General features: G+C 35.0%; 3 protein-coding genes and 1 non-coding gene across 4 annotated transcripts; 2 read left to right on the top strand and 2 right to left on the bottom strand.

Annotated features, from left to right (window-relative positions):
• On the top strand, window positions 1,845-8,647 carry LOC18771129 (GTP-binding protein TypA/BipA homolog). The gene is made up of 14 exons (XM_007204561.2): window positions 1,845-2,171; window positions 2,440-2,549; window positions 2,629-2,832; window positions 2,924-3,100; window positions 3,482-3,634; window positions 4,044-4,133; window positions 4,418-4,552; window positions 4,651-4,767; window positions 5,297-5,448; window positions 5,526-5,610; window positions 5,939-6,033; window positions 6,777-6,942; window positions 7,196-7,391; window positions 8,152-8,647. The coding sequence occupies exons 1-14, from the start codon at window positions 1,928-1,930 to the stop codon at window positions 8,286-8,288; spliced, it is 2,061 nt and encodes a 686-aa protein (XP_007204623.1). The 5' UTR covers window positions 1,845-1,927; the 3' UTR covers window positions 8,289-8,647.
• On the bottom strand, window positions 9,618-9,689 carry TRNAH-GUG. The gene has a single exon. It is a non-coding gene; the product is annotated as a tRNA-His (tRNA).
• Window positions 16,764-21,786, top strand: LOC18771868 (calcium-dependent protein kinase 8). Its single transcript, XM_007204041.2, has 8 exons — window positions 16,764-17,799; window positions 18,277-18,400; window positions 18,486-18,629; window positions 19,353-19,505; window positions 19,638-19,753; window positions 19,890-20,057; window positions 20,843-21,076; window positions 21,292-21,786. Exons 1-8 carry the CDS (start codon window positions 17,299-17,301, stop codon window positions 21,445-21,447), a joined length of 1,596 nt encoding a protein of 531 aa, XP_007204103.1. The 5' UTR covers window positions 16,764-17,298; the 3' UTR covers window positions 21,448-21,786.
• On the bottom strand, window positions 22,589-25,359 carry LOC18771286 (probable polygalacturonase At3g15720). Its single transcript, XM_020568958.1, has 8 exons — window positions 25,228-25,359; window positions 24,928-25,077; window positions 24,615-24,779; window positions 23,969-24,176; window positions 23,752-23,833; window positions 23,447-23,555; window positions 23,095-23,214; window positions 22,589-22,831 (listed from the first exon to the last, which is right to left on the bottom strand). The coding sequence occupies exons 1-8, from the start codon at window positions 25,357-25,359 to the stop codon at window positions 22,589-22,591; spliced, it is 1,209 nt and encodes a 402-aa protein (XP_020424547.1).

Raw genomic sequence — 27,240 nt, 5'->3', positions numbered from 1 at the left:
TTAAATTAGAACATTTTCTCATAGAAATAGATTATGCAATGTCGGATTCCTTAACACATCGGTGGGAGCGAAGAAAAAGCACCTTATGTGAGTGAGCAAGTCGGTGAATGTGCTCATTTACAAATTTATTCACAATATAAACATCTCGTTTATGACAATATTGCACAGCAAATGCGGTGTAATGATTCTCTCTGGTCTTTTTCCTTAGTGTACGAACTATATCCTCTCTATTTGTCCATTTCTTTGATATGCTCCCTTCTTTTGAGCACAACCATTGTCTATTTGTCACAACCCCACCCTTGCTACGTCTTAAACGGCTTCTTCTTATGGTAAAACCAATTGCAAGACTATAGTTCGAGTAAGATCTTTTTGCTTCCTCAAAATTTGCAAACTCCCTCCCCTCTAAATCATTCATGGGCATATTTTAGAAGTTTAACTCATCATACTCCAAGCATCCACTAATCTCGGTAATTTCTTCTGTTGTGTCATCCAAATACTGCAAAGATGAGACATTTTTTGTTTTTTCGAGTGACTCAACCTCCGCAAAATAACCTTCAATGGTAGGTACGGAGCTTTGGCCCTGAATTCCATTGTTTTTTCTTGCTTCTACCTCAATTTCCTGAAAATAGGTAACATGTCTTTCATGTTATAATTAATATGAAAATAAATGGATACACATCAATTGCATTTAGTAGAAGTATAAATATACAATTAATTATGAAGGATTTGCCATTATTGAGATATTCTATGTTTCATAATTGCACACAGAAAATTCAAAACCCTCACAACCACATGGCAATTGCTCGAATGGAATGCAAAAGGGACAACTTGTTTGTCAATTGGAAGACTAGAATGCAAATGACACTACCTGTTTGTCAATTACATTGACAAATCACATATTGTATCTACATTCTCAAAATTGAAAAAGCTGCTAATAACATGGCAATATGCGTACACTAATTACAAAAGTCGGCATAACCAATTGGTAATTGGATTAAAATATGACATATCGAAGTACCTATTGCATTTCCATTACCAAAATGCAAGGCTACAAATATCATGACATTTGCGTACACTAATTGTAATAACAGGATAATCAGCCGGTAATTGCATTCTGAAAATGCATAAGCTTGCCAATTGCATGCCAAGTTACGTACATAAATTGCAAAAATCCGCTTACAATTTCGTAATTGCATGCTTAAATATTATAACAAACGTCAATATATAATACAACAATTCTGATGAAGATGAGTTGAAGATGAACTCAATGTCAGAGCTCATAATATCATTACAATTAAGAAATTCTACTTAATGCTTTTCGAATAAGTCACAAAATTTTCAACATCAACATTATGTCCAACATGAAAGAAAAAAAAGATACAAATTAATAATATTCGGTTTCTTGTATGTAAAAAACCTCAAATCACAATGGGTTTCTTTTCAGGGGAAAAAAAAAACCCAATCCTCAAAGCAAATTGACATTTTCTATACTCACCTTGACTTAAAGATCCACCAATTGATATCCACCAGTCAAGCCGTTGTTCGAACTAAGAAACCCAACTAAAGAAGATATAGCAACAATGGAACAACGAGTGAGAGTGCTAACAAGAAGAAGAGAGTAGTCGTTGCCAAACTTTTATACTCCTTTAAATCCTAGTTGAATATCTCAGAATTTTTAAACTAATTTGAAATCCTTTAAAATCCACCTCGGTAAATAAAATGGGCCTATGTGGACTCTTAAATGACAGAGGACGCACCTAGCTTGGGCCCTCTCAACGATGACGTGGAGTAAACAGGGCCTCCCACAATTGTATTTCTTTGCTTTGGAAGTTCCAATAGCAGCCTCATTTGCCAAATCTCCTCTTTATCTCTCTCCCTGAGCCTGAGCAACTGTGAGCGAGCAGAGAGTGAGGAGTGAGAGAGAGCCATGGAGATGGCAACCTGCAGCTTCCACAGCTCCTCTTTCACCCTCCCAAACCCTAACTCTAACCCTCGAACCAGCCTTTCCTCTACTCTTCCACTCTCCAAGCAACTCTTCGGTTTCAGCTTACCTTCTTCTTCAACGGTCAAAACCACCACACTCAAACTCCGTACCCGAAACCCAAAACCCTTCTCCACTCACCCACCAATCAAATGCTCCGTCTCTGAAGCCACCGAAGCCGCCACCGCAGGTACTTTCACTTCTTCTTCTTCTCTTGCAATCCTTCATTTCTATGTTTCTGTTCTTTTCTGTTTACTGCAGCAATTCTTTACGTTTCATTTTAGTCACATAGAAGTTGCTTGCTTCTTTCTTTTGTGTGTGTGTGTGTGTGTGTGTGTGTGTTGGTTGGATTAAGTTTGGTCTAATTAGGAACTGAGTTATTGTCTTAGAGAAGAAATGTGTTTATGTCTGTGTTTAGAAAAGTTGGTCTAATTGGGAATTTTGGGTTATTGTATTAGAAAGGAGGAGAAAGTTGATGAGGAGAAGTGACATAAGGAATATAGCAATTGTGGCGCATGTTGATCATGGAAAGACAACTTTGGTTGATGCAATGTTGAGGCAATCAAAGGTAGAATTTTTTTTATTCCTATATGATTTAAGTTGGTCAATTATAAATTCCAAATGAGATTGATAGGGCTTTTCTGCAGGTGTTTCGCGATAACCAATTTGTTCAGGAAAGGATAATGGACTCAAATGATATAGAGCGTGAAAGGGGAATTACTATACTAAGCAAAAATACATCTATTACGTATAAAGATTCAAAGATTAATATAATTGATACTCCTGGCCATTCTGATTTTGGAGGCGAAGTCGAACGGATCCTCAATATGGTGGAAGGGATTCTTCTAGTGGTACCCTTTTGCACCTTCTGTTGCTTTGGCATCTAATCCTTTCCTATGGTGCTTGCTTGTCATCATTTGCTTGCTCTTTCTCTCTTTATAGGTAGATTCTGTTGAGGGCCCAATGCCGCAGACAAGATTTGTTTTGAAGAAGGCTCTAGAATTTGGCCATGCTGTTGTTGTTGTTGTCAATAAGATTGATAGGCCTTCAGCTCGTCCAGATTTTGTCATCAATTCCACTTTTGAACTCTTTATTGAATTAAATGCGACTGATGAACAGGTAACTAAATGTTGAAGGAGTGGCGTACATAGAATTCACATTACTGGTTGATTTTGGCCATTTGGAATTCTGTTTGTTTCTCAAACCTGGCCCTGTATTTGAAACCTATTGCCTTTGAATCGATATATCTGGGTCAGTGAAAAGGCATCTTGGACTACATGGAATTAGTTTGTGGTTGCTATGGGATATAATGGCAAGAAATTTCCTTCTAAAACGTGTTTGAAATGTCGATCACATTAGGAAAGCTACAAAGTGATCTATCCCTGAGATCGCCTCTTTATATTAATTGTCTTGTCTATGACGCTTTTGGATTGCACTGCTGCTTCAATGTTAAATGCATGTAAAAGTCTAACCTCATTCCGACATTCATTTTACATGCAGTGTGATTTCCAAGCAATATATGCTAGTGGGATTAAAGGAAAGGCAGGGTTGTCAGCGGATAATTTGGCAGATGATCTTGGGCCCCTTTTTGAGAGCATAATGAGATGCATACCTGGACCTGCTATCGACAAAGATGGTTCACTGCAAATGCTTGTTAGTGGTTTTTCTTTAATGTCATCATTCTTTCTCTTTTTATTTTATAATGCTCATTCACTGATCTTGACCTTTACAACGAACTATTGCATCAAGAAAGGCTGATCAATTAATGAAACTACAGGGGTCTGCATATAAAGACCTGGATGCAGTACACACCATTTCAGTATGAGAGAAGAGTCAAAGGAGGCTCAGACTCTTTAATATCTTGACTAATTGAAATTGATTAGTGGAAGATGAAGAACAAGACCCTTTTATATTAATCGTTCTTGTTTTGTTATACATTATAATTAAATGTTGCATGATATTGTACGGCTTTAAATTGTTACTATAAACCTTAGCTCCTCATTTACTTTTAACTTTACTTTGCATGAGCATCATATATCTTATTCTGTATTTAATATTTCAGGCTACAAATATCGAGTATGATGAACACAAAGGGCGAATAGCTATTGGACGCTTGCATGCTGGGATTCTGAAGAAGGGGATGGATGTGAAGGTGATTTTGAGCCAAATCTTGAATATGTTCTATGCTACATTCTAGCCTTTTTCTTTTCATTACATGATCTCTGGTTGCTAACATATTAATGCAATGCAAGGATCTATAACTAATTCCCATAAAACCAATGATACTCGGATAGAATTTTGGAATCTTATCCATACCTATGTATTTCCTTTTGGTCTACTGTAGTTTATGTTAATGCTTTGTGATCGCATTCATTGGCTACTATACAGAAAAAGAAACATGTTTCTTAATTTCTGGTTATGGTTCGATTTTTATAGGTATGCACCTCAGAAGATTCATGTCGATTTGCAAGAGTTAGTGAGCTCTTTGTGTACGAGAAGTTCAGTAGGGTTCCTGCAGAAAGTGTGGAGGCTGGTGATATATGTGCTGTTTGTGGAATTAATGATATTCAGGTGACAACTTAATAGTTTTGCATTGATATATGGCATATGATTTTTATAAAATCTCAGAGATATTTCATGGCTGATTTTAATATTTTTAATTTATTTAGATTGGCGAGACAATTGCTGATAAGACCAATGGGACACCATTACCTGCAATTAAGGTGGAGGAACCAACTGTGAAAATGGCTTTCTCTATAAACACTTCACCATTTGTTGGACGCGAGGTATGTTCTTACATATATGGATGCCTAGATGTTCTTGCACTTCAAATGTGTTGGCGTTAGAAAGCCATAATACGATTGTTTGAATGCATTTTTATTTTGTTGTTAAATTGTGCATCAAAAAACTGAGAGTTAAAATACAAAACCTGATCCCTAATGAGGAGATTCTACACCTGAAAATATTAAACCTGTCAGTAATGGAGCAGAAGATATAAGGGGATTCGAGCTTAGCGTCTGGACTTTAAAAATGCAATGGATGAGCAATTTTCCATATAACATACATAGGGTAATTCTCCTGCCAGATATTTGGCATATTATGATGTCAGAATGGGAATCCGGGTCCATTTAATCATGGTCCATATTGACAGTCTTGCAACATAGCATGCCAAATTATCTGGCAGCATAAGGTGCCCCCTAATCAATATCTCTTTTTAACATGTCTGTGTCAATTAGTGGTGGTACCATATTAAGTGATCGAGGGTTTGTTGTCTTGTTTGGCATTTTGATTGGAAATTGGTTTCCTATATTTCAGGGGAAGTATGTTACGAGTAGGAACTTACGAGATCGTCTTTCTCGTGAGCTTGAGCGTAACTTGGCTATGAAGGTTGAAGATGGTGAAACAGCAGATACCTTCATTGTTAGTGGACGGGGTACTTTACATATTACCATATTGATAGAGAACATGTAAGTACAGTTATTTTGTTGTTATTACATAATCCTATTCTTCTGCATACACAATTTTAAATGGTTATTCAATGTAGGCGAAGAGAAGGGTATGAATTCATGGTGGGACCTCCCAAAGTCATTAACAAAAGGGTGAATGACAAGTTGTTGGAACCATATGAGGTGATTTCTGTTTAAATGTTTTTTTAATGGTTGATGTTTAGGTAAAGGGTGAAAGGTCAATAGCTACGGTTATAGTTGAAGACCAATATTTATGCTTCGTTTCGAAACAATTTGAATAGAAATAAGGCACATGGTGATATTACTTTAAAATAATAATAAATGCAGTATTTATTTCTTAAGAATTGTGATGCCTTGCTTTTTACAAATATAGCACAGATATTTCCAAATGATTCACGTTTCTTTTTGGTCAAAAATGTTCCTGATAAGTTACAAATCATGCTACCACTCTTCTGATATCAGTCATTTGTATCATGTGGATTGCTTGCAGATTGCCACTGTGGAGGTTCCAGAAGAACACATGGGCGCTGTCGTTGAGCTTCTTGGCAAAAGACGGGGGCAGATGTTTGATATGCAAGGGGTTGGGTATGTAGAATTTTTCTGCTTCTATTTTCATTTTTGACTAATCATCTTTTGAATAAATTCAAAGTAATGCATAAAATTAGAACCAAAGGCAAAAAACTATGCTTGATTATTACATAACTGTCTTTATAACTCTACCAATGAAACTGTGTAGCAGCATATTGGTTACAGGTTCAACAGAAGTTTGCATTATGTAAAGGATAGATCTACAGATGTGATATACAGTAAATGCCCAAAAATAAGATTGGTTACCAATCTTATGCATCCGCACATGCAGGTGCAACATTAATGCAACTGAACAGCCCATAATCATGGCAAAAAAAAAAAAAAAAAAAAAAAAAAAGAATACCCAGCCCATAATGAAGACCTCGTGAGAGATTATTTCACCAGTAGATATTTGTATAGTACATTTTTTACGCCATTTCTTGTCAGCTACTCAGGGATATCATTTTCACTCTTTTCCTAAACTGGTGCAGCAACAGTATCAATGTAGATCGCTCTTATAAAGTAATTGGTTTTGAAATTAGTAAGCTATGTAACCAAAAGAAAATTAATGGACTAATATTTTGTTGTCATCTGTTCAATTCCCCCCAAGCGCACGGGTACTGTGGGGTGTCACAGTGTTATTATATACTCCACTTTTACATCTGTACTTTTACTCTACTTTTGTTGGCAGTTATTGGTTGAATTTGCTGCGTGGTGAATGCAACAGATGTCTGATTATCTGGACTTTTTGTATGTGCTAGGTCGGAAGGCACAACCTTCCTCAAATATAAAATTCCAACTCGTGGCCTTCTTGGTCTGCGAAATGCAATTTTAACAGCTTCTCGTGGCACTGCGATTCTCAACACAATATTTGATAGCTATGGACCTTGGGCTGGTGATATGAGTACCCGGGATCTGGGCTCACTGGTAATTTCTGAGATTGTGGTTATATTTTAAGGTTTGACTTTATTAGTCCTGGTGGTGGAAAGCCTTTGTCAATGTCTGGTATGGTAGTGACCACAACAGTTGTTATATCACATGCACCCTTTTTGCACATCTAGTGTTGAGAACAAATCATCCAAAAGAGAAGTAAAGATCATATATGTGCTCTGCACACGTTTGCATGTGTGTTTCCCTTCCCTTGTGTCAGGATGACTAAATTGAATTGCAATATTTTCAGGTTGCCTTTGAGGGTGGAACGAGTACTTCTTATGCCATTTCTAGTTCACAGGAGAGGGGGCAGTTGTTTATTGGTCCTGGCGTGGAAGTTTATAAAGGTCAGATAGTTGGCATCCATCAGCGGCCTGGGGACTTATCCCTTAATGTGTGTAAGAAGAAGGCTGCAACAAACATCCGTTCCAACAAAGATGTAACAGGTGAGAAGCAACTATAGTACCTGTTCTACTTATCTCATGTCTCGGGTAAAAGAGTTAATACCGTTTCTGATATTGTTAACTTTACATTTCTTAAGTTATGATGTGCTGACCGTGACTGTATATTGGGTGAGGTTTAGCTGTTTTAAGTTAATAGCACCGACTTCATCTCACAAAGAAAGAGAAGAGAAGTTAATAACAAAGACTAAAATGTGTTCGAACATTTCAATTTTGTCTAAACAAATTGTTACTTTAGTATTTGTAAGCTATTTTATCCATTGTTAACAGTACTTTAAGATAGACGCAATAATGAATTGTATTCTCTGTGGAGCAAGCCATGGATTGAATTTTCATAATATTTCACTTTTGCTCTTCGTGTTTCTAATGTCTGCTCCTTTTCTCAGAACAGAATTATCCCTATATTTACAAGGACATAGGATATTTCTTAAGTTTAATGGGGGTGGTATCATAATATTTGCCAGAACCAGTGTAGGCTTTTTATTAGTTTCTGGAAGGTCTCTCCATGCAGTAGCCTTTTTCTTAGACTAGTAGTTTCTGAAGGTCTCTCCATTCTCCGACTTCAATAATCTACTTAGTAATTGATTGCTTACAAAATGGTTGGGTTCACATGTTTTCTTCTCTTTTATAAGTAAATCAATATTTTGAGTTTGTACATTTGCAGCAACAATCCTCAGTTTATTTATGGCAATTAATAATCTAGAATCTCCTTTTCTTTCTTTTTTTTCTTTTTTTTTTGTTCCAGTGATTCTTGATACCCCATTGGACTACAGTCTGGATGACTGCATTGAGTATATTCAAGAGGATGAACTGGTGGAGGTTACTCCTTCGAGTATCCGAATGTGCAAAAACCCAAAGTTCTCAAAGAAATCAAACAGGTAGTTTTGTAAATATATACCATGTGGGCTGATGAGTATTTGTGAAACTCATCACATATTTGTTGAGTCACTTGAGAAATCAACGATAGAAAGTCACGTTTTTAGACATCAACACAGAGTAAGTCAAGTTTTGCAATATTGGTTGTATATATAAAAGATCAAGATTCAGCATTGTACTACTAGAAGATGTTCACTGATGATGTGAAGACGAGTGGGTTGACGAAGATTTTTTATGTTGAGTTGTAATGAAGACTACAAGTATCAAACATTTAATTGGCCGAAAGACGATAGGTTTTGTTTTACCGAGTAACTGTATCTGCTATTTTAAGCTAATGGAAAAATAATTTTTAGCCAGTGATGCAATATGATTTGTCTTTTTTGAGTTTTGACTGGTTCTTGTTCGAGCTCAGGCCTGCAGTCAGTTGCTTAACAGGTACGTTATGTCGCTCACTCACTCTCCTATTAAAAAATCCCATGTTTGACACTTAACAGAGACAGATGTGGCCCTGAACGTATTTTTTTTATACTGAAGCTGTTCTTATGTCTTCATATGTTGGGTCATGAATAGTGTTACTGCCGTTTTGTTTTGGTCTTTCGGAGAAAGTTTTACGGTCTTAGGGTAAGATTACCAGAAAGATGAGGATTGAGTAGACTTGGATATGAAAGCCTGTTTATGCTCAAGAAAGTTGGATTTGCTTGAGTTAGTTAACTTGAGACCAAAGCAAAGTTCCAGCTTTCATGTTTCTTAGCTTCTTCTGGCCAAGTCAATTTTAATGGAAGCAGCTGGGTCTTTTGCTCATTTGGTGTGTCAGTCATCCATGGTAATCATGTGTGTCTAGAACCAAGCTTGGTCCCACACAAGAAATTTTTAGGCATCTAGAACGAGTCATTAATATATTTGAATTATATTTTCTTGTTTTGCTTGTAAGTATTTTTGAAGTTAAATAGAAGCTTCTGATTCCATTCTTAATACAGTAGAGGGTTCAAATATAGGTGAGAACAATTTAGATGTTAATCATAAGACTGATGTTTTTAAATAAATGAAATAAATAAATGAAGCATTTCGTAACAAGGGGATTAATCCAACTACCTCATTCATTTTTTTTTTAAAAACAGAGAAATTCCACGCAAAAAACAAGAAAGGAGTAGGCCATCGGCTAGAACAGTGAGTCCGGCCTCTTGTAATCAAGTTTGAATATACCTCCTCATAAATTTTTTATTTTTTATTTTTTTAAAACAAAGAAATTAATGATAAAAGCCTAGAATAAGGGAGGGTCGAATTTCTTTGAACATAAAAATAAAATAAAATAAAAAAGATAAAAAAGATTGAAAGTGTGGCTGCTGGGATTCGAGCCCAGGTCTCCACGGCCACAACGTGGAATTCTTACCACTAAACTACAGCCACATTCTTGTTTTATATTCTTACAAGTATTTGTATCTAAACGCAAATATTAAAAATGGATAATAATATTTTTTTTTTTCAGTAATATTTTTTTTATATTTAAGTTTATCACATATGAAGAGTGGGGACCATAAGAGCAATTAAAAACCAGGTAATTTTCAACTTCAGTTGGTGTTGACCCAAAAAAAAAAAACTCCAGTAGGTCGTTGACTTTTTATAATTTATGAAAGTTATTGTTGGGAATGGCTGGCAAAGCAAACGACCAAAACTTCCGAGTTTAACAAGAGAGAGGCTGATTCAACAAAGTCCATTATTGACTTGGCACCAACAATACTTTACACGTACCGCCAACGAAAGTGACTGGTTTTGAAATAAATAAACATGTTTGGTTGGCAGCATATGACTTGCGACCAATTTTGAAATTTGACATGGCATGGCATTTACTTGGTCTTTCTCTACCACAAAATGATTTCCTCCACTGCTAGTGTATGCTAAACTGACAAGAATTATAAGTACCACCACATGAAATTTTCCAGAGTTGCGCTTGTGGAAATTTCCAGAAGCATCTCCTTAGAATTGTCATTATTATTTCATCTATAAAAGGAGAAGAGAAATTTCAAATTTGTGGTTGGGTTTTTTCTTTTTTCAAAGGTGTTTTTCATAAGAAAGATAAAATACTTAGCTTAAGCTTTAAGATAGAAATGATAAATAGTAGCTTCTACTGTGCTTTCATGCTTCTGATATGTGTATCGTGAATCAAATATGATTATTACTTTGTAATTTTACTTGAAAAGCAAAAGATCATTAGCTTCTCATGATCGCTAAGGTGCAAGCCACCAAGATTGCAAAAGTTTCAAGTTCCAAGCTTACTTTTTCCACTCAATTTCCATGCCAACCTCATTGAAGTGAAAGTTCAGTCAACAGTGACAGCATGTTGTAAAAGTGTAAAGGAACAAAGCTTTGTATCATTACATTGGATCCAGGCTTATACTGGTTGTCTCGTTATTACCCAACCAGAATTCAACCGATGCACTCTTTTTGTGTTTTTATGTCTATTTCGGGCACGTTATTACTTCTTTTCACCTGAAACTTATATTGCTATAGTGAAAATGGTGAGATTCCATTTGGGTACTTATCTCTCTTTTGGATGGAAGCTCTTTTGTTCATGAGCTCGATATATTTTATCCAACAAAGTAGAGACTAAATATCACGAGATGAAATTATCGTTGACAGCGATTAAAATTATTCTTTAATAGGATTTGTAGGCCTAAATAGCAGTGGCACTTTGCTTATGCCCCCCTCGGATGAACAAAGAACAAAAACCCAAACCCCTTCTCTCTTTTTTTAATTGCAATCGACGTCAAGTGCATAAGACTGTATCATCCATTGGTGAAAAACGTAAATAATACTTGAAAATGGGAGAGAGAGATGAAAAATGCATGTGGAAGATGAACTAAAATGCGACCAATATAAACTTTGTGGGTGAAGCACAATACAAGGCCCCGTTAAATAAACAAGTGACGCGTGGCTTCCAATTGCTTCCATTCCATGCAACTATGAATGAAATGTGGTGCATTTCAACCAACATTTTGGTTAACTTGTCATGAAACCTAACCATTATCTTGGAATATTGTCAAAGCAACGTTGGCACCGCCCATTAGTAAGCATTTAATTGTATGGTGATCTATTTTGGCTTCCATTATGTTGCCTTTGAGGGTGCATCCTTCCAGACTATTTCAACTGTATTCATCATTTGGGTCACTATATGTCGCTTGTTGGGCATGTGGGCAGTTCAGAATTCAAAAGCTAGTTGGGCAAAATTTACATACTAAACTTGATGATACGAGTGCATTTCATTAATAAACACACAAATATACACCTACTTAGGAGCCATACCCTCAAATGCATCTCTATCCATAAATAAAAGTTCAACAAATACAAAAGCTAAAACTAAAACCAAAAGTAAATGCAATGTAATACAAAACAACACTATTTAAATCTAAAATTTAACTATGCGAGGCTTGGAACTCTTAAAGGATAGCCTATGAATAATATGTAGAAAGAATTTTAATCAAACAAATTTTCATAATAGCATCTCAACAATACCAAACCAAAATTTATAATTCATCCATAATTAAACCCTAAAATACTCAATTTTAAGAAGATCTCAAATCAAATCCATACAATAATTCATCACTAATCAAAGCCCTAAATAATTTCAACAAAATTCCAAAATTATTATTCATCCTTAATTCCTAAATTACTCAATTTTAAATTAAAACTATAATTAAAGATATATAGCAATAGAAAGAATGAGAATAACACTTGTTGTTAACAAAAGGAGATGAGAATATGTTGTTGCCAAGTTGCCCACCCAAGATAATAGAAGATATAGCCAATAGAAGGAGAATTTGACCCAAAAAATAAAAGAGAGAAACTTGCTAATGCCTGATAGCAACGAGAGAGAAGATATAGGACCACCTGGATGGGCAACATATGTGCAGAATTTGCTTTTAATTTTTTTAAATTTTGGAATGGACTTATAACGCATGTAGGTAATTTTAACAAAATTATAATAATTTGAGCTGGGTAGACACCCAGCCTGCCTGTGCATAGCACCACCCATTATCAAGGATACAAAAGAGTTTTTATGAGTTGTCACTGCAATATCTTTGTTCATGTTCGTCATAGTACTAATGGTCCGACTCATCATCTAGTTAGATTTTGGCTTGCATATTGAGAAAGCTTGTGCTTGTTTTGAGGAGCCTCATGATGTTCTTTTTTAGCATGGTAATCTCTCATGAGTTAATGATATCTATTTTCATTAAATAAAAAATGACTACTAGCAAAACATATGAGGTTATCTGAGCTTTCTAATGAGTCCAAATTAGTAATTAAGCCTAATTATGTTGCTTACTCATCATGCGGCAAAGCCAAACAAAGTACTATTCACAAGTTAGATGAACTCAAGTTATACTTTGTTCAAACGAACTTCTATTAATTAGATCATTAATTGTAAGTGTAACTTGAATTCATCTAACTTTTTAACAATTTCACTTGTTATCGTAATAAACCGAGTGATGGAATTACACTCATTATCATCGCACTAAAATACGACATCATAATAAACCTAACATAATGATCTCGATTCACAAAACACTCTATTAAATGCCAATTCTAATTGAATTTATTTACGATTTTGTCTTCATTGTCTTGTAAGATTTCTGTGGCGTTCACTTTCCTCAGGTATTCCAGCTGGCTCAGAGCTGCTGAGTCCAATTTTAAGCATCAACCAATTGCTGTCAGTTTTTTTTATTTTTTTTATTTTTTTAAAAAAATTCATGGTCTGACAACCAAAATCAGGATAAAATTCTGTGCCTTGACGTCACATAATAAGAGTCACAAAAATAAAGGAGCACGAAGATTTTTTTTTTTAAAAAAATCCACTCAAAGGCTACAAGTTGTGTCTACTTGGCAACTCCAAAATTCGACATGTTGTATCCACGAGTCAAAATCGTCATCCTTGACTGGTCACCCATATGCCAAAATCGGAGGGCGACGCTTTTGATGCCATTATATCTTTCTTTCGTTAAATGACGAAACTGTCCTTTTTGCCCCATCCCTGGACGGCTGGGCCCCCTGTGCCTGCTTGGAGACAGATGCAAGCTTTTTATTTATTCGGACATTTTTGTTGGCATGGACGACCTAAAAAACCAATAGGGTCTTGCCAAATAGAAATGAGCATTAGTTTGCAGATTCGTAGTCTTATATTCAAAATTTTATAATATTTTAATAGTGTGTGTGAAAATTTCTCTTTTCTTATAGTTTAAATTATTATTTATATTTATAAAAAATAAAAAATAAAATAAAAAACTCTTGTTGCAGTGCCAATTACCTCTCCACTCACCCATATACAGCCCAAAGGGCTCCAATTATCTTCCAAATTGAATGAATTCAAAGAGAAACAACAAAAGGATGGAGGAGTGAAAGGTGGAAGAGGATTTGTGTAGTTAAAAAAAGGATTGAAACTATAATTGTAATAAACGCTAGGAGTAGGTATGGTCCGATTTGGTTTGGTTTTCCTCTTGAATTAAAAACGAAATCAGAATTTTCATATGTTCTAGTTCGATTCGGTTTTTATAGAAAGTGTATAGCAGAACCAAACCAAAATGGACCAATACGGTTCCAGTTCAATTCAGCCCGAATTTCAAATTGGAAAGATAAAAATATAAATATGTGGAGAATGGAGAAATAGGAAGTATAATATATATATATAAGAAAGAGTATTAATTGAGTATAAATTAAGAAAGAGTTAGAAGAGAGGACGAGAAATGAAAAAAAAAAAAAAGGTGGAAAAGAGATAAAGGCAGAAGCATAACAAGAACGAGTATGGTTCATCGAAAAGAAAAATAAATTGGACTAAATTAGTTATTTAGTTTGGTATAAATTAGAACTAAACATCTGAGTATTAATTGTGCTAAAATATCTAAATATTACTTGGAATTAATAATGTTAGTTGAATATTAATTAAGCTTACTAATAATTTTATGTAAAATTGAATAAGTAAAATTAATATAACCGGTCGAGTTTGGTTTAGATTAATTTTTTCAAGATAAGAATCGGGGGTAAAAATCGATCCAAACCAGTCTAATTCAATTTTTCAGTCTAGATTGACATTTTTTTTGTCAACACGAATTTTTTTTCGTTTTTTCCGACTCGGTTCACGGGTTCAAATGCCCACTTCTCAAAAAAAAACCCTTATGACAAATACTAATCATTTGGCAGTTAATGGTTGGCGGGCCTTGGCGGTCAATAAAGGCTATAAAAATCTCCTGGTCGGACAAAATTACCCTTCCGAGATAATTTGTATAGTCAGTGGAATATACTGAATTAAATTGGGAAGGCAACCCCTTGTATATTTTAGTCGCTCTCTCACGCCCCCACCAAAGTTTTCGGTTGGCTTCTAGAAGGTCTACGATGAACAAGGCCAGCCAGTTAAATAGAGCCACGTGCGCATAATCCATTAGATTTGTCTTTTATATCTAATTTTATGTAGAGCAAGAAGTTGTGTGTAAAACGAGAAGGATAGAGAGTAGGTCACTTTTGTCAACTGAATGCAAGCGTGTCGGCCAGAAAATGACCAAGCCTTTTGTCCCTTTACGTTATCACAATATTGCCCTAACTTCTCTTCTTATTTACTAGACTAGCACTTATTTTTATTTTTTATATAGTCAAACTTGTATGCATATTATGTTAATTAAATACTCATAATTTTCAAAGCACCTCTCAATTATATTTTTTATTTATTATAACTAAGTAAATTTTAAATTTTTACTTATAATTTTCAAAGCACCTCTCAATTATATTTTTTCTTTATTATAACTAAGTAAATTTTAAATTTTTACTTATAATTTTCAAAGCACCTCTCAATTATATTTTTTATTTATTATAACTAAGTAAATTTTAAATTTTTCAAAAATTTAAAACTTAAAATTTGATCCATGAATTTTTTTTTCTTTAAAGTTAGGCCCACCGAAAACCTCTATTTTGAGGTAAACATAATATAATTGGGATCAATGCAGGAACTACATTTCATATATTTATTTATATGAATCAAAGATGGTGATCGAGTCAACTAAGATCTGTGTATGCCAATGGTGATAATGGTGTTATATATATATATATATATATATATATATATAGAGAGAGAGAGAGAGAGAGAGAGAGAGAGAGAGAGAGAGATTATCCATTGTAGGGGCTACAATTGTATTTTTCTAATTACCCATTGTTCGTAGTACCTTGCTCAGATTTCTTAATCTAATGATATTTGTACGTACCTTCCGTGTATTTATGATATAAAGAACATGTTTTACAGTATTCGAATCAATGAGTTTATTTGCATATAATATGTGGATTAAGTCAGTTAATCAGTGTGTGTTAGTCTCTTTGCATCCGAGTTCGATTTTATTTCTCGTATATTAGTTTAGAATAACACATATTATAAAAATAAAAAACCAATGAGTTTATTTGAGAATTCTCTCCGGACATATACACAAAGGTGACTTCAAATTAGTAATGAGAATGTAATTGATGGTACTTAAAATGTCTTGGATATTAGGACTACATTTATTAGAGATATATATTTATGTTAATGCATGAATATTGGAATACTATTGAGCCACTTTCATAGTGGGCAAGATATCCCTAAGAAGTAAAACAAAAGAAAAATTAAAGAAGAACAAGAGATAATGGAAAAGTGATGGAGTTGGATTAAGCTGATCATGAAGAAGACCAAGGAGGTATGACGGAGATGATTCAACTGATGAAGATAATCAACGCATGATGAACGCAAATAACCATTAGCTAGAGATCTAATTTCTCATATCGACTAGGTTAACCTATCTCTTGAAGTAGTTAATTCATTGTATAAATTTTGATAACGTAATGTTAATGTAAGAAATTGGAATACTATCATAGAGGGAAAAACCTTCTATACAAGAGGATTTAAGATTAATTGGAGAAAATTAAGGCAAGATGAAAAAATTAATGAAGTTGGATCAAGCTGACGAAGGAGATGAAAGAGGCGGAGAGAGAGAGAGACAAAGAGAAGAGAAGAAGATCCGAGGGTCTCACCACGTGAGAAAGAAAAAGATGAGAACATGATTGAGCTAGCCGGCTCAATTTCATTTATCACTACAAATTATAGATAAATAAAAAAAAAATAGCTCCAAACCGAACCATTCAGTTTAATTTAATAAGTCGACCCGTTTACGATTTGAAATGTCGAACTCTAATTTTGATGTACTTTTTTTAGAACAAACAAAACCTCATTTGGAATTCATGTATATTGATCCTACCTGAAAATGATGTTATTATTCTTCATCAATAAATAGTTTGTTTTTCTTTTTCTTTTTCTTTATATACAACAAATTATATCAAAATATAAGAGATGGCAACGGGGGTACTATTGTCAATACCAAGAGAAAAGACATGGTAAACAACAAAATTAGATGTAATTTGTAATTTTGAACCTAGATTGAGGGCATAGTTTATGCACCTTAAAAAATAGAGATAATTAAATTTTGTTTTGAATATTTTAGGAAACAACAAAGCTCTCCCCTTCTGGAATCTGGACTCTCTCTCTAAATTTCCATCTGTCTATCCAACTGCGTCTGAAGAGAGGTAGAGGTAGTCTAGAGAGAGAAAGAGCGGGTAGGAGGGAAGTCTCTGCGGAAGTCTCTGCGAAAGAGGCTGGACCCTTTCTCTGTCTTTCTCTCTCTCTTTCATCAAATGGTGGTTTTCACACGCTAAATTCTCCTTCTCAGCCTCTTCTCCAATTCCAAACCCAAAACCCTCTCTCTTCATTTCCTTAAATCACCTCCCTCATATCAAATTCTGGTCATCTTCCATTTCATCCCAAAAATACTTCCTACAAATTCCGATCCTTTATCTGAAAATTCTCATTACAATTGGGCTGCAGAGCAATTTGGATCTCAAACACAAAAAACCATATACTATTTTTATCCAAAGAGCTCAGATTTCGATTCGTTCCGGAACTGTGTTCAAATTCGGAAACCATTTTGGCACACAAAGCGTTTTATTATTATTATAGATGGGTAATTGTTGTGTGACCCCTCAAACGGGTTCACCGTTGAAAGACAAGAAGAACAGGAAGAACCCATTTGCAATAGACTACCCCGGCAACCAGGGCAATGGAGGCATCAAGCTCTCTGTGCTGAAAGACCCAACTGGCGTTGAAATCGAGCAAAGATACGAACTGGGTCGCGAGCTCGGCCGAGGAGAGTTTGGAATTACATATCTTTGCATCGATAAGGCAACCAACGATAAATTTGCTTGTAAATCGATTTCGAAGAATAAGCTGAGGACAGCTGTGGATATCGAGGATGTAAGGAGAGAAGTTGAGATCATGAAGCATTTGCCTAAGCACCCCAACATAGTGAGCTTGAAAGACACATATGAGGATGACCATGCTGTCCATCTTGTCATGGAGCTCTGTGAGGGTGGTGAGTTGTTCGATCGAATCGTTTCCAGAGGCCACTACACAGAGCGCGCGGCTGCCGCCGTCACGAAGACTATTGTGGAAGTTGTTCAGGTGAGAATTTGGGTGGTTTTGAGTGATGCTGTTCGATTGGTGATTGGATCTTCTTTTGAGTTTTTGTTGTTGAATTTATGCAGTGGGGGATTGATTTTATTTAAAAGAACTATTTGGTTTTGGAAGTGCTAGACTATGGTTAAATTTAGAACTAATTCTGCTTCTTGTAAATTTAGATCTTTGTTGAATAGATAGAAAATAGTCAGTTGATTACCCTGTAGTACTTAGAAAGAAGTAGCTGATAAAATTCTTTCGGGTAAGTTGGGTTGTTTAATTCTTTGATGAGTATATTCTTTGTACATCAGTTAATCTAGCTTTCGATGGTCAGATTGTAATTGCTGGAATTAGGTGAATTGATTCTTTTTCCTTGTTATCTATAGAACAGATTCTCCTTCACAAGATTTATTCTTTGAGGAATCCACCTTTTAATAGTTTTACATGCGTTGGCATGAGTTAATGTGTTTAATTCTGTTGCAGATGTGCCACAAGCATGGTGTGATGCATCGGGATCTCAAACCCGAGAACTTTTTGTTTGCAAACAAGAAGGAAACAGCTGCTTTAAAGGCAATCGACTTTGGGTTGTCAGTGTTCTTTAAACCAGGTAAAGTCTTCTCGAGACTATCACATTTGGTTTTCTTGTTTTGTTTAGTTTAACCGATGTGTTATCTTTTCATGTACATTACCAGGTGAAAAATTTAATGAAATTGTTGGAAGTCCATATTACATGGCCCCTGAGGTGCTAAGGCGCGATTATGGTCCTGAAGTAGATGTGTGGAGCGCTGGAGTTATACTTTACATCTTACTATGTGGAGTTCCACCTTTTTGGGCAGGTTTGTGCGTGTGTGTGTGTGTGCGCACGTGTGGGTTTAATATTTTTTCCTTAGTGGAGTTACAACTCCTGATGGACAGTGATTACCTTTATGCATGTTAAGTACCTTACATGGTCATGCCAAAGTGTCTACATATACACAATGGTCATACATGCATACTTGCATGTTGGACATGTATACATTTATGAATACTTTCTTGGACTTAAGTATGTTCAGAAAAAGTAAGTACGTATAATTTTCAGTGGTATTTGCAACTTAACACTCCCACTCACTCTAGATAGCCATGCAAGCTGCATCTGCCTATATTCTCACTGAAAACATTAAGAGGGGAACACTATATTAAACTTCACATTCACCACGTATACTCTATCTGTGCGCTTACCCTGTTGACGCATGGACCATGGTTTGCCAATATATTATCCAAATACGTTAATTTTCATCAACTGATAACGAATAGAATCAGAATTTGGAATTGCTGTTATCAAAATACAAGCTTATGTGCTGTAGGTTAGGAATTTACTTACTAGCATAAGTGGCAGTCACCAAATTATAGTTATGGCAAATGCATTTCTATGTGCATTCAAGTAGAATAAAGACCATGGAATGAAGTTTCCACTTTTCTAATTTCTCTTTGCTCCTATGAATTCTAATTTGCTTGCTGGCTTTCCTAGCGTTATAATCTCTGATAATTTCTGACTTCAAATCTATTATCTTGCTGTGCAGAAACTGAACAGGGAGTTGCACAAGCAATTATACGGTCTGTTGTAGATTTTAAGAGAGACCCCTGGCCTAAGGTTTCTGATAATGCAAAAGACCTTGTGAAGAAGATGCTTAATCCTGACCCAAAGCGGAGGCTTACAGCCCAGGAAGTTCTAGGTAATGTTCCGTTCTGTGAATGACAATCATTATTGTTTAGTATAAATGAAACTTTTGTTGCTAGAAGGATTTGCTTATGAGTTTAAAAACTTCTGAATCATAATATAATAAACATACATCTTGTTCTTGCAGATCATCCTTGGTTACTAAATGCAAAGAAAGCTCCAAATGTTTCTTTAGGTGAAACTGTGCGGGCGAGGCTCAAGCAATTCACTGTAATGAACAAGCTCAAGAAGAGAGCACTGAAGGTATTGCCTCAAATATTTCTGTTTGATAATATGTCAAACCCTGTTCATCTTCTTTGGATGTTCTACTGTGATATGAATGAGTCCTCTGTTACTAATGTTTTTATTTTCCACGTCTTTTGGAATTTTAAATTAACAGGTTATAGCTGAGCATTTGTCAATGGAGGAAGTTGCTGGCATACAGGAGGGATTTAAGCTCATGGATACTACCAACAAGGGCAAGATTAACATTGATGAGCTGAGAGTTGGGTTGCATAAACTTGGCCACCAGATTCCTGATGGAGATCTTCAAATTATGATGGAAGCTGTAAGTACTATCCTGAATAAGTGTATGGTTTATACAGTTTAGGGAGGCTTAGAGCTTAGAATTTGAGATATAGATTACTTTAGGCCAATTTTAGAGCTTAAGGTCTAAGGTTTAGTTCCTGGATTTGGGCTGCGCCTAAAAATTAAGAATTGAACTCCCAAGTCTTAAGCGATGATCGAGAAGTAAAAATGCAACCTTGAGGGTGTAACTGTGATACAATTACAGTTACAACTGTAAATGTCCAGGGGCCAGAAAAAAGCAAGGGGACAGCAAAAAGCCATAATTTTTATTTTTATTTTTTTAAATTAACGGGGGTGGGGTGTTGACAAAATGGCATAATGCTAGCATAATTTATCTCCAAGCATGCTTGCTATGAACTATTTTGTTCATACTTCTAACATTTAGAAGGAAATCACATTGGATGAATAACTTCTTCCAAGTCCTCTAACCCCCTAATGCCTAGCCCCCAATTTTATTTAATGGAAACAAAAAGAAGTTAAATCAAAACTCTACTTTTAAGTGGCCAAATTCCTCTTAGGCTGGTCTTCAGTGTCGACCTACATGTTTGATATATCTAAGCAAAAAGGAATCTGCAGAAGTGACCTTTAATCAGTTATGAACTTTAGGTCAAGGGGGAATAAAAGTGATTGTTTTGACATGACAGAACGTATCATCTCTATGTACATTCAAGTCAGAAGAATGCTTGGATTATTTTCTGAATTACATAATTATAAAATTCTGTGTATTACACTTAGTAATCAGAGGTTGTGCTTTTTCTTTAACAGGGTGATGTTGATAATGATGGATGTCTGGACTATGGAGAATTTGTAGCCATTTCTGTTCACCTAAGAAAGATGGGCAATGATGAGGTGCACCTTCGCAAAGCATTTCAATTCTTTGATCGAAACAAAAGTGAGTATATTGAGATTGAGGAGCTGCGAGAAGCCTTGGCTACTGAAGTTGACGACAACTTTGAAGATGTTATTAATGCCATTATTCATGACGTGGATACAGACAAGGTTGGTAAAATCTCATGTTAATTAAAACTATATATGATTCATATCATTTTCCTTTTCAAATTGTATCTTCATGTTGTTAGTCTGAGCCAAAAACAGGAATTTTTCTTGCCATGCATGATACTCTAAAATCATGCCACTCTCCATGATCTGTGCAAAATTTTTTTATTTTTTATGCTTGCTTAGAGTTGACACTCAATGCCCATCCATGATTGCAGGATGGACGAATAAGTTACGAGGAGTTTGCTGCTATGATGAAGGCCGGCACAGATTGGAGGAAGGCTTCAAGGCAGTACTCACGAGAGCGGTTCAATAGTCTAAGTTTGAACTTGATCAAGGATGGATCATTTGATGAGAAAAAAGTGATTAGATGACTTGGAAGATTAACTTAAAAGTACTTGTGGGAAGATGCAAATTAAGGAAAGAATCTTTCATTTTTTGTTGTGTTTTTTGTAATTCTTTGTTCTGTGTTGTTCCTCTGTTTCATCTTTTTTACACCCTTTTGTGGGTCTATAGGATATGGGCCAAAAGTGTTCATGTCTTGATGAATTGGGATGTATGTAACTGGTTTGTTGTATGGGTTTGGATGGGGAAGAGTGGGTTGGAAAGAAGTTCATTATGATTGTAAATATGTTAAAAATTGGCATATATTTTCAGCAAAGTCATTGTTGGTATAAATTAATGAGTTTCATGTGGATTTGAATTGACACATATATACAGTTAGCTGGGGATTTATAATACTCAATGGAAATATTAGTACATGCCGCTGCTACTACTCTCACTTCTTTGTGCATCCTAAGCTGTAAATGAATGCATGGCCATATATTTGGTTGATAAGGTGAGTAATAAATGGAGTTGCAATTCAGTCTCATCCTTGTCTCTCAGCTACTTTGATGGCCTATCTATTCATTTGAACAACATAATCAACTCATATATAAGAGATATCCCCTTCACCCGATGTCATAAGTTTGATTCCCCGCTTTCTCAATGTCATAAGTTCGATTCCCCGCTTTCTCAATTTTACTTGTATTAAAAAACAAATCATTTATAATAAAAAGGAGAAGAAAAAAAAAATTGGTCTAACCTTCCCAGTTGAGAAATTGCAATGGTTTTCAGATGCCTTTAACAGACTCACTCTTTGTTCCTTAGCTCTTACTCTCTTAACATACCTCACCCTTCATGTGTAAAAGAGATGAGAATCAACTCATCAAGAGTGCAAACTCAATCACGTACAGAGGAAAATATCAGCCCACAATGGTAAAGAAACTATTTGGACTCCACAAAGATAAAAAGTCTTCAAGCACCCAAAAAATGTAATCAGAATATGCAATTACTCACAACACCCATAAACTATATTTGAAAACTCACCAAATTTGTTGCTTTTTTATCCCGACCTACATTTACTTACCACACCCAACATCATTTGAAAATTATTCTAAAGCTAACCCTTGAAGGGAAAAAAAAACACTTGTTTAGTATTTCTTCAAAATTTATTTAAAATTAAACAAATCAAAATCAAGGGTGCAGATAGGCCCATAGTGAGCAAGGGACAGCAGGGTCAAAAGTTCCATTTACATTCTTGCAAGCGGCAGAAATGTTCTTTCCAGGATCAAGTGTGGAGGTGATGTTGATTTGGTTCATGGTTACGTTTTGACAACCTGGAGTGTTGGAGCAATCAAATATAATCGCTTCCTCCTCATTTGCATAAGTTCCTTGAAACCCTCTGTAAATCACATTACTTACATTTACTGCCGAAGCCTGTCAATTTTCCAAAAAAAAATTGAAATCACAACCCATGTTTTTCATTAGAATTTTTTTAGTACAAGCGATAGTCTAAACTACTCGCACACACACAACTATGATGTACTGGGGATTTGAACCTGAGACCTCTAATATGCAAGTCAAGGCCATTTTTCACTGGACTAGACTCCATTGGCATTAGAATTAAGTTAACTAAATCTGGATTAATTAAGTGTTCATTCTGAAGACCTTTACAATAAAAAATAATGGAGAAAACTCACTGAAGGTTTGCAATTGTGTCCATTTTTATCACAGTAATATTGGTCGATGATAATAGGGTTTTTAGCTCCTATTAGTGTGATATTCTCAAATGATATCCCTTTGACATATCCAGAACCGCCCTGAAAAAAAAAAAAAAAAAACAAGATTGTTTTTGTTATATGGGAAATGGACTAGTTCAAGACATATTGTGCTTGTGTTCAACTTCAATACGATGGCGCTTCAGGATTTAGAATGATTTAGGGTTCATATTTAAACAAAATCATGAATCGACGTTGCTTTGGACATAAGCACAACATCAGGAAAAAAAAAGGATCAGGGCTCTTGAACTGTATTGGGTTTAATGTTCATTACCTGCCATGTCTTAATTCTAGCTCCGTTCTTTGTACCATTGAAAGTACAGTTTCGCACATGAACCTCTTCTGCCGTCTCATAAGCTCCATCTTCACCTAAGCTTCCCACACTATATATGGAGGAGTTAGAAATTTAGCATGCATTTATTTGTTTGTGGTTGATATACAAGCGAAATTGAGGGAGACGGAACCGAACCTAAAACTTCGGATGCAAAGGTAAATGCTCTTAACTACTTGAGCTACAAACCCCTTGCATTTAGAATGCATTATTTGTAAAAATATATAGCAATCAAAATATGTACTGACCTAATTCCATGACCTGGTCCGCAGACAATGCTGGTGATATTGATATGTGATGAGCCATTATTAAGAGCAATACAATCATCACCTAAATGTAAAACAAATCCAACAAATAATAATAACAATTATTATTTTACCATTATGCAATTACATAATAATTAGTTGACGATAATAATATTGCTAATGAGTGAAAGAGATGTAAGATTTGATGCATTGACATTACCAGTTCCAATTGTGGAGTTACGGATATTGACAAAGGTTGACATGGAGATGTCAATTCCATCTGTGTTGGGGCTATCTTCAGGTGCAATAATATGAAGGTTGGAGACACTAACATTGTTGCAATTGTTTATAGTAATATGTGCTTTTGGACTGTCAAGATGTTTGAGTCCCCTTAATTGAAGATAATCACATTTGTAGAAGTGTATAGCCTGCAACAATTTTCCACATTCTGATGATTTGTTACCAATATTATTTTGGCAAAGAAAGTTTATAGAGACATGCACACGAATTGGTATTAAGTTTTCTGTCATTAGATAAAAGTTGAAACAGATTTTGGCATACTTATATGCATATGTTGTCAAACTGTGAATCCGAATCACACGTTTAGGTAAGGATCAACTATATTAATGATTTAGATTCATAATCTGACAAGGAAACATTCCCTAAAAAATACGTGCGAAAATGTTCATGCATGCAAAACTACGTAGAGCTCACCTTGGGACGTTGGTAGCATTTCACCTTGTACCCCTAGAAGTGAGCGAAAATTCTCTCATGTTAGACTTCACCAACTCAAATTAATTCACCAAGAAAATGTAGAACAAACAAAGAAAATAGAATGTTTGTGTTCACAAATTTACATTGTTTACAACATGGTGAAGTTGCCTAGCTTTGCTCCACCAAGGTTTACCATTGCCATCAATTTCTCCAGTTCCATTAATGGTGAGATTGGTGACCTCCGAAAAAGATATCCAGAATTCTTTACACTCTTTCCATGCAAGTAGAGTGTTGGGTGCCACAATTTTCCCCAAAATCTGTCATCCACCCACCTCAATTATGTCAGCCTAAAACATGATTAGGCACGGGAAAATTCATTGATTCCAACTTTTGGTTAAATTAATTGTTAAATTTTGAAGTCCTCCATTTATTATAAAATTGGTGTGTGCTTGCTTACTTTCTTACCTGAACATGGACAGAGTTGGATTTGCAAGGACCCGAGAATTTTATAGGTTGCAAAAGGAATGTTTTCCCTGCTGGTACTACAAGCGTTGGTGTCCCTGTATCATTAGCTTCAGTTGCTCCACATAAAGCTTCCCATGCTTTCAAGAAAGCCTTTGCGAACACGTATCGCAAACATCAACTAAGTATTAATTTAGTGATATTTCTCTTTTCAATATCAGAAGAATTCTCAAGTTCGAATCATTCTTCGTCATTGATAACAAAAGAAACGAAAATACACACTCTAAAAATTGAGAAACTTACTTCAGAATCATCAGTTTGGCCGTCTCCAACAGCATCAAATTGAAGCACATTAAAAGTTGTTTGGCCATACCAAATACTATTTGACAGAGCTACATTGCAAAATATCAAAAAGCATACAAGTAGTTTGCTCATGGTTAGAAGAACCTCAGACTGATTAATGATATTGCAATAGGATTGAGATTGTGGTTAGTATATAGAAAATCAAATCTCAACCATTGTATAAAAATGAAGGACTACACAAAAGCGTATACAAGTTGGAAATTAGGGGTGATTAAATAAATAAACTTCATTTCATATTTATGGTTTATACTAATTTTGCGGTTTCTAAATTAATTATATTTTATTATTCTGACGATTTAATAATATTAATGAATTGTTTTAAGATTTTTATGTTCTTTATCTATTGTGACAAACGATTTCTATCAATGCTATACTTATTCTTATAAAATATGTCTACAGTTATTTGTGTTCATTGCCCGTTATATCATGAGTAAGTATTGAATTAATTTTAATACTTATATCAATTTTACAAAAGTATATTGAATGTGAAATTCCGTTTACAATTGAACATTATCTTTTTTTGGTGAAGAAACGGGGCTAACGCTCAACAAAGAAATTAAATAATGGCTCGAGGCCTACAAACTCCAAGTAAATCTTCACTAAGAAAAGACCTAATCCTGTTAGGAGGGTCATTGAAGGTTGACAGACTCAACTCAAAACATGAACCCAATTCAGCTAATTTATCCGCTACCATGTTGCACTCATGATATACATGATGAATAGAACAAATTCAGTTTTTGTTTATATAGTCTTGGCATCCCCACAACATAGCAGCAAGAGGATGAAGGTCTTCCACATTTTTGTTAAGCAGATAATTGAACATTGTCTTTACTATTAAGATATTGATCAAGATAAGCATGGTTAAGTGGTTAGAATGTATCGCATTTAATTGCTAGGAAAGATAGATTAAGAACTCGGAGACCATTTGCTTAGAAGGGATTTTTGTAAAATGTCATTTGAACTTATACTTCAGTTTTAATTTGTCACCTCAAAGAAAAATTTAAGAGAAATACCACCTTAACTTTTTAAAATCCATGATTTGTCATCTTACTTTAACATCATCCAATTTTTCATCCATTTTTAAGGGTATTTTAGTCTTTCAATTTTCAAGGAAAACAAACAGATAAAAAATAGACCTCTTTCCCCCTTTCTCCCCCACCCAAAACCTCTCTCTCTCTCTCTCTCTCTCTCTCTCTCTCTCTCTCTCTCTCTCTCTCTCTCTCTCTCTCTCGGTTTGGGTGGACTTAGGGAATTTGTGTGTGGAGGGTAGCTCTTCCATGGTAGAGAGAGAATGAGGACGGGAAAGAGGAAAGCGGGAATGGAGGAGGTGGGCAGGATTGGTTGGAGCTGTTGGTGGCGCACATGGGATAGGGGGATGTGAGATTTTTTTAATACATTTTTTTTATAATGATTTTTCTATTTTTAAAATACCTTTAAAAATGAAAAGACTAAAATACCCTTGAAAATGGATGGTGTTAAAGTCAGATGACAAATCATGGATTTTGAAAAATTAAGGTGACATTTCTTTTTTTTTCTTTTTTAAGGTAACAAATTAAAACTGCGGTACAAATTCAGGTGACATTTTTACAAAAATCCCTACTTAGAATTACAATTGTAATTTAAATTATTTTCGTTCATTGTCATATTAATTTTAATCTACAAATCTTCTTTTGGCTGGGCCTGTACCCACCCTAGTCCACAAAAGAAATTTCTTTGGAATGTTTTAGAGCTCAAAGCCCAAAGAAATTTCATATTATTGTATAGCCCAAAGAAATTTTAGTGTCAGTGTATATGAGAAAAAAAAAAAAAAAGTATTTATAATTTGGTTATTGATTTTAGCATAGGCAACTTGAATACGAAAGTGTTCTACAACTGTTCAAGTTTTTACTGAAGTGTTTATGCAACTTCATTATGTACTTGCTTCAGTGCTTTAATTTGGTTATTGATTTTAGT

Source organism: Prunus persica, chromosome G7 (genome assembly GCF_000346465.2).
Source record: "Prunus persica cultivar Lovell chromosome G7, Prunus_persica_NCBIv2, whole genome shotgun sequence".
NCBI lineage: Eukaryota > Viridiplantae > Streptophyta > Magnoliopsida > Rosales > Rosaceae > Prunus > Prunus persica.
The sequence above is the reverse complement of the archived record's forward strand: the minus strand, read 5'-3'. Positions and strand labels throughout refer to the sequence as shown.